General features: G+C 36.6%; 1 protein-coding gene across 1 annotated transcript; it reads left to right on the plus strand.

Moving 5' to 3' along the window:
• LOC18771893 (ricin B-like lectin EULS3) lies at positions 3,018-7,968 on the plus strand. The gene is made up of 4 exons (XM_007202166.2): positions 3,018-3,771; positions 3,874-3,996; positions 7,051-7,279; positions 7,562-7,968. Coding segments are annotated over exons 1-4 (975 nt in total). The 5' UTR covers positions 3,018-3,150; the 3' UTR covers positions 7,564-7,968.

Consider the following 7,968-nt stretch of genomic DNA (forward strand, 5'->3'; position numbering starts at 1 on the left):
ACCCGACGTGGATTTGAATTGTTAAAATTATGAATAGAAATTTTTTTTCCCGTGACCTTTCAGTTTATTTTTCAATTACAGTGCGTTATAAATAGAGTTTTTTTTCCAGAGGAAATTTAAAATGAAGGAAATTAATGTTCTGGATTATGTAAAGTTTCTTTTTTGGATGACAGATTTCAATTCTTGTCATTAAGTAGATCTACCGACGTAGGATAAGAAAATAAAGGAAAAAATTGTTAACAAAAATTCTTATTAAGACGACGGTTTAAATTAAAGGTACGACGTATAAAATTAATAAATACGACGTTAAATTTTATAGTACGATTTAAAGATAACGTCGTAGAACTATACGAGAATGACGTCGATATATTTATATTTTCCGTCGTTGTACATTAATTTAATACGGCGACATTTTGTATTTTAAAGCCGTGGATTTGTTTGTAATTATACGGCGTCTTATACGAAAATTTCGTCGTGTTATTTTATGAGTAAAAACGGCGGCTTTTATTGAAATCGTCGTCTTTACTTTCTACGTCGGTCGATTCATAACTTCTGCCGTTCTTTGTTGGCTTTGATTTTACACTGCGGAAAATCTGTTTCAAATAGACGTCGGTTTTTTAATTAGGTACGTCGTTGTTTTTGAACAGCCATTTGAATCTCCATTTTTAGTTGTCTAAGGTGGTATTACACGACGGTGTTTTTTGAACCGTCGTCTTTTTAAAAACCACGACGGTTTTCACTTAGACCGTCGTTGTTTTCTGGTCGTCTTTTTCACTTTTTGTAGTAGTGATTTAATTAGTTATTTCATGATATATTGTTATTTTCTTATTTAGGTAGTTTTAGAATATCTTTTATTATTTATGTATGATTTTATAAATTAATTAGTTTACTTTTGGACCAAGTAGCCTTGGTGCCCAAGTATTGTAAAGCCTATAAATAAGGCTAATGTAATAGTTTTAGGGAATATATGTTGATGATTAATAAAATCGTTTATTTGTGGCATGGATTTGCTACGATATATGTGAGTTTGCACTAGCCCTAGATTTCGGTGCTCATGTATGTAGTTGGTGACCTGTGTCCGGATCTCAATCCCCATCAGCTTAGCTAGACCACATTGATAGTGCCTTTTATTTGTTAATGCTTAAGAAGTGTTACATGTGATACCAAAACCAATGTTTTATCTTCTCCAAAAAAAAAAAAAAAACCATTATTTCAAGTATGCCCAATTATTATCTTGTTTTACTGACCTAGCCAAAAAGATAGATAAAGAATGTTAGATTCTTTTGTGTGAGTGATGACATATTTCCAATTTCACTCTTGCGGTGTGGAAAGAAAGAAAAATATGGAAAGAGAGAGAGAGAGAGAGAGAGAGAGAGAGAGAGAGAGAGAGAGAGAGAGAGAGAGAGAGAGAGAGAGAGAGAGAGAGAGAGAGAGAGAGAGAGAGAGAGAGAGAGAGAGAGAGAGAGAGAGGTATGTCTTAAGGGCGAAACCAGGAATATTTCAACAGGTGAGCTAACTAAATTTTTTAGCTTAAACTTTGATGATTTTTTAAAAAATTTTTTACAAAAACTTACCATTTCTATAGTTTTTCTATAAATAAAAATATACTTCAAATCATACAAACCAAAAAATTAAATACATTTAACATAAAACAATTACATATTTAATGCAACCACAAAATACATATTATCAAAATGAATATATGTTCAACAACATAATTAAAAGCTCCTAAAAAATAACATAATTGAAAGGGTACATATTCAAGTTGTGCCCTGCGATTCTTGAGATAATTAAAATCTTTTGTTAACGTATCTAAATTGATATTGTCAACAACTTTTTTTTTTCAATATATACAATCATAGAACAATATTTTCCTAAGGACAATGCTTGGCTCCTGATATATTAGGAGCCTTTCCTCCTCAACACAAGATGTGGCCTCTTACAAAATGACATCTTTTTTTTTCTTCCTTTTTGTTTTTTTTTTTCTCTTTCATGCTCTTTCTTTCTCTCTCTTCTTACCCACTTGCCTCTCCTCTCCTCCCGTGCTCTCTCTTCTCTCATATCTTCATCTCTTTCCCTACAACTCAAATATGGAGGAGAGAGAGTGACGCAGAAAATTTTTCTCCCCCAAGTTCTACCCTGTTCTTCCACCATTCCCAAAATATCCAGAACTCCCCAATAAATAACTTAATAAAATTAAAAATTAAAAATTAAAAAGGAGAGAAATCAATACATAGTGTTTGGGTGATGATGATAGAGGAGGAGTGATTGGGTGATGGTGATGATGGAGGAGGGGTGATTGGACATGGAATGGGGAATGGGGGGAGGGGGAGGTGACGCGGAGATGGAAGATGGTGGTCGACATTGATGCCGAGGATGGAAGATGGCAAGATGAGAGAAGAGCAAGGGGCTATAAATTTCTTCTAAAGAGTTGCAGGGAAAGAGATGGAGACGGCGAGATGAGAGAAGAGAGAGTTGGGGGAGGAGATGAGAGTGGTGAGAAGAGAGAGAGAGGGAGAGTCAATGAAAAAAACAGTGTCGTTTTTTAAGAAGAACACATCATGTGTTGAGGAGGAATTCAGGAGTCAAGCATTGTCCTTTGCCTAATGTGTTGTAGTTTATGATAAATTTTGTGGAATTGGAGCCCTGGGATCAAACTCTTTGTTGCACCATTGATAATTGTCGTTAGGTTTGAGTGCCATTTTGTTTAATCTCTACCCCTCTTGTCATTTTAGCCATTAGCTTCACGTTTCCTAAAAAAATTGAAATCTAGCCATAGAAAATCAAATTAATGTCGGTGACTATTGGAGAGTAAAAGAACATTGGCACACAACCATCATGTGGGTCCCTCGCCAAAAACTGATGGTGAGAGGGTAAAACTTACTCGTGCGTATGTGGCGCGTCTCTGACTCTGAGGAACCATTCCAAAGTTTCCTTATTTGCTGGTGGGCTATATACGTTGGGCTACAGCCCAGTGTAGCCTTATGAGTGGTTCCGCCTTACTGGAACAGTTGGGAGGTTGTTGCTAATATTGATGTCGGGGAGGAAAGGGCTAAATAAACTTATAATTTTATTAATGAAAAAACTCTCTACCGAAAAGTGAACCTATAAAAAAGAAAATCCTGTCGGCAAAGATCAGAGCAATCAGCAATGGAATTCCCAAATGAAAGGCACCACCACCACCGTCATCATCAGAGGGATGATGATGAAGAAAGACAGAATTACCCACCACCCGGAACTGGCTTTGATCAACCTCCACCTCCACCTCCACCTTCATATTATAGAGAAGATCAACCTCCACCTTCCTATTATGGAGTAGATCAACCTCCACCTTTATACTATGGAGAAGATCAACCACCCCCAAATTCATACTATGGAGGAGCAGATAGACCTCCACCTACCCAAGTGAGCCACGTGTCCCACTCTTCCTTCCATGGTCATCCGCCTCCACCCTCCCAAGGCTTTCTTCACCAACCACCGCCACCCCCAGTTCACTCTTTCAACTATCAATCTGAAGAACCTACTCCACCTGTTACTGTGCATCATGTTGCTCATCAAGTTCACCATGACCAACAGTCCCCTGCTCAATTTGAAACCCATCACACTTCTCACACTTCTCATTTGCCCTCCTTCCATCCCCATGCCTCCTCCTCTTACTTCTCAAACAAACCCACTTTCAGAGTCTTCACAAAGGCTGACCCCAATTTCCCTCTCGCCATCACAGAGGGAAAGGTCATTCTTGCCCGCTCCCATGAAACCGATGACTTCCAGGTGACTACCCATCTCCCTTAATTTGATTGATTTGCTACTTTCCACTAATGGGTTTGCTAATTTCTCTTAATTATGGTATGCGTTTGTTTGATTGGGTTGCAGCACTGGTACAAAGATGAGAAGTACAGCACAAGGGTGAAGGATGAGGAGCGCTTCCCGTCCTTTGCTCTGGTTAACAAAGCCACCGGGCAGGCTCTCAAGCATTCCATTGGAGCCACTCATCCTGTAAGATTCTTACTCCTCATGATTAAGATTTTAATTTGTAGTGCTGGGAAGTAATAAATTTCTTAATCTGCACAGTTTGTTCCATACATCAGAGAAAATGCAGTTGCTTATTTGCATTCTCAGCTTGAAGTTCATTTGTTTCAATGTTAATTTGTCAACATGCTGCTTTTTAAAATTGCTGTGTGATTTTGGAAACAAAATACATTAGCTTTAGGGTTTGCTTTTAGAAAAAAGGGAAAAGTGAAGGGTCTTTGGTTTCCCTTTCTAGAACTTGGACCGAATTCAATAGTTACACTTCAGCATTTCATATATATATGTATATGTGTAGCGGGACTTGTTATTTCACATGAAGATCATATTAGATTCAAGACCTCCTAGTTTATCCTGTTCTATGTATTATTGCAGAAGTTTCATTTTCTCTTAAAAAAAGAAAGTTTCCTCATTTTTTTCGTATCTCTTTGTACTTCTAATTGATTTACTCTTGACAAAGATTTCTAGGGTATGTTTGAAGGTGTGCTGCATTAAGAGAGTGTTGCCTCAGAGGGTCATGAGTAAGATAGTATCCTTGCCAAAGATGAGAAACACCAAGAGAGAGAGAGAGGGGGTGTGTTGGAGGGTAGTTGTGCCAAAGTGGGGAATGACTAGGGATAGTCTTTGTGCCAAAGATGACAAATATAAAGAGAGAGTGGTGCCCAAGAGAACTAAAACCAAAAGGGTGTAAGGGTATGAGAAGATACCAATAAGAGAGTAAAATTGTTGCAGCAAAATAAATAAATAAAATAGAGTGTAAAAGTGTAAGAGTTAAAGGGAGATGAGAGGTTGGGTGTACTGGGGCTTATGATATTGTGAGTGTGAGAATGTGCGTTTTTTATAGTAGATTTTCGATCATGTGTTTTCTTTTTCTTTGTCTTTATTATACTTGGAGGCTATTCTCACTTGGTTTGGTGATGAGTGTGTGTTTTGACACAACAGAGTTAACCTTTAGAAATTAGAAAGCAAACCAATTTTGTTTGCTTGTCGTATGTTCCAAAATTTTAAAAAGTTTCAGATGTTGTTGTTACCTGTCTGCCTTGTACTAACTCCATTTCTCATGTTTCATGTTGCTTTATGTTTTATATATTTGTATCGAAAGCTCTTAAAACATAATTTTCATGTTAACTTTCCATCATGTTAAACAGCTTCAGATGTGGTCCTTCTTCTATCTCCCATATCTCCCTTACTCCGTTTATTATGTTTAATGTTGCTTTATTTTGTATATAAGTTTACACTGCTGAAACATATGTTTTGCATCCTTAGCTTTGTTCTATTGTCATATATCTCATGTTTGATGTTCATGACCATAAATTTCTTCTTGCTTTTGTTTACTGTTAATAATGTCAATCATGTCACATGATGGCTATCAGGCCTCCTCCATTTAATGTTCATAAGCAGGCCAAGAAGAGTTCTAGGGTGCAGCAGACCCCAGAGTCATACACATTTAGAGGTCTAGAGCAATCAGGCCTCCACAACACACCCGCACACATACAAGTTCTGGAATTTTGATATCTCGGAAAAATTAAACTATAGTGATTAGCTGGAAATGATTCCCAATTAAACTGTAGTGATTCTAGTTGTGTTCAACTTACTTTGTGTAACTTCCATACTCTTTCTTATTGTTTTGTTATGGATAAATTTCCAGCACCTTCAATTGCATTAGCACCTTAAATTTCCCTTATCATACTACATCAGTCAGTTCCTTTTTGATATTGGGGGAGGGGGGATTTGAACTTGGGACCTCTTCCAAGGAAGAGACCACTAGACCAAGAGCTAGTTGGCAAGCTCACATCAGTCAGACCCTTAAATTCTTTACAAAGTTGGAATTTGAGATGGTAAAGTTGATATATGCCACTCTTGAGGCTGGGTGAGTAAAAGTTACTGAAAGACCTTTCGTCTCTTTTAATTTCTTCATTGTACTCTGCTAATGAAATGATAGACACATCTATTCTACTCTTCTAGATACTTGACAAGATTGGCCTCTATATCCCCTCAAAGTTTCTTCCTAAACCTGGTCATATATGGTTCAATGTATTATTTTTGTCATTGCTAATATATTGTAGGTCTAGCAGTTGATGAATATATTACTGAGAGCTTTTCTTCCTACACCATGAATAGCCACTTGGACAAATTATGCAGAGGTGAGAAAAATAAGTCTCAACCAGATGCCCATGGCATTGCCTCACCTCCAGCTTCGTACCCAAATCAACCCAATTAAGTTTGACTAAGGCTATCATGAGGGCGCTCCTTTTAATGCCTATTTTCAATGATGTCCTCCTCCAAACACAAAATTTTCATTTAAGGTCTCATCTGCACCCCATGTACAAAATTTGATCTAAAATTTAATGTCTGATATATAAAGCAAGAGCCCCTATTTGGTGAAACTTTGTAAAACCCCACCAAGGCTCAAGGAAGAAAGTTATAGCTGAAAAGCTATATATAGAAAGAATAGAATGGTCAAAAAAACGGAGCAAAATGTTTTAGAAAAAAAAAAAAAAAAAAGAGAAAAGGACGAGGAATGCGGAACACCAGCGACGTTCTCTTAGTTAACAAACCCTCTAGAAAGAAATCAAGAAACTGCATCCTTAAAGCCATATTAATAGCAAAATAACCTCCTTTCTCGGTCCAAAAATCTCTAAGTTTTCCTTGTCTCTCAATCTCTGCCAAACAGGTATGGAGGCCGTTCTACTGAAATCTTCAGAATTTCGCATTCAATCTCTTTTGGGTTTCTTTTTTCCTGCTACATATTTTTATCTTTTATTGGTTCGAAGTGTGCAACAGTAAAATATGTTTTGCTATGAATTACAAACTTAGAAAATAAGAATTTCTATTCTGAAAAAATAATCAATTTATACGCACATGCATGTGGAGAGACTAGTAAAAAATCATGTTATTTCCAGTCTTACACATATGTAAAGTATAATGCATGTGATTCTAAATTGTGCATTTCTCTGTGCAGAATCTAGAGATACTATGAAAATTTCAACATTTCTTATTAAATTTATCCCATTTCATCTGCAGGTGCAGCTGATACCTTATAATCCAGATATTCTTGATGAGTCTATACTATGGACTGAGAGTGCGGACCTAGGTGATGGTTTCAGAACTGTTAGGATGGTTAATAATATTCGCCTTAATCTGGATGCTTTTCATGGTGATAAGAAATCTGGAGGTGTTCATGATGGCACTATCATAGTTCTGTGGAATAAAAACAAAGGAGATAACCAGCGATGGAAGATTGTACCTTATTGTAAGTTTTCAACATATAACGAGAAAGATCAAGCAAGAAAGATCAAGCAATTTACGTGCAGAGCTTACATTATGTTCAGTTCCATCTTTTGACTTGTCAATAATTTTCCTGAGCAATATTATATCTCTAATAAGTCATGAGTCCTAATAAAGAGGTTTAATGGTTGCAGTATGAGATTCTTTTAATTTTTTTAGCCTCAAGCGTCTCAACAGCCGCTAGTTTGTGTTTTGTTTGTTATATCTGTCAACTAATTTATTTCTACTTTAATGATGCTAAATGCAGGATACTTTTGCAGCAGTTGTGCCATGCTTTATCGTGATATTGTCTACTTAAAAAAGTATTGAGTTTGGAGGGCTACTTCTAGTTCTCGCGGTGAGCGATTTGAGTTTATATGTTTATTATGCGTGAAAATATTAAGGTGTGATTATAGTGTCTACTGTCAACTACTACAACTCTGGCTCGTATGTATAATGCGTCACCTATCAAAAACAAAAGGTTGGTTGTTTATTGACATTATAATCTAGTATTTCTGAAATGCCTTAATTTTGTGGTTGTCATCATTATTTGTTTGTTTACTGAGGAAGCTTATGGTTGTACCTTCTGGTATCAATCACAGAAGCATGGGTTGAGTGTATCGTGTAAACAATGCGTAAATTTATTGATGTGTGATTGCAATTGGCTATTGTCTT

This window comes from Prunus persica, chromosome G7 (assembly GCF_000346465.2).
Source record: "Prunus persica cultivar Lovell chromosome G7, Prunus_persica_NCBIv2, whole genome shotgun sequence".
NCBI classification, from domain to species: Eukaryota; Viridiplantae; Streptophyta; class Magnoliopsida; order Rosales; family Rosaceae; genus Prunus; species Prunus persica.

Coding starts and splice junctions, on each gene's coding strand:
- LOC18771893 (XM_007202166.2), top strand. CDS start 3,151: ATGGAATTCCCAAATGAAAGGCACCACCACCACCGTCATCATCAGAGG. Junction 3,772..3,873: donor ATGAAACCGATGACTTCCAG/GTGACTACCCAT, acceptor ATTGGGTTGCAG/CACTGGTACAAAGATGAGAA. Junction 3,997..7,050: donor CCATTGGAGCCACTCATCCT/GTAAGATTCTTA, acceptor TTTCATCTGCAG/GTGCAGCTGATACCTTATAA.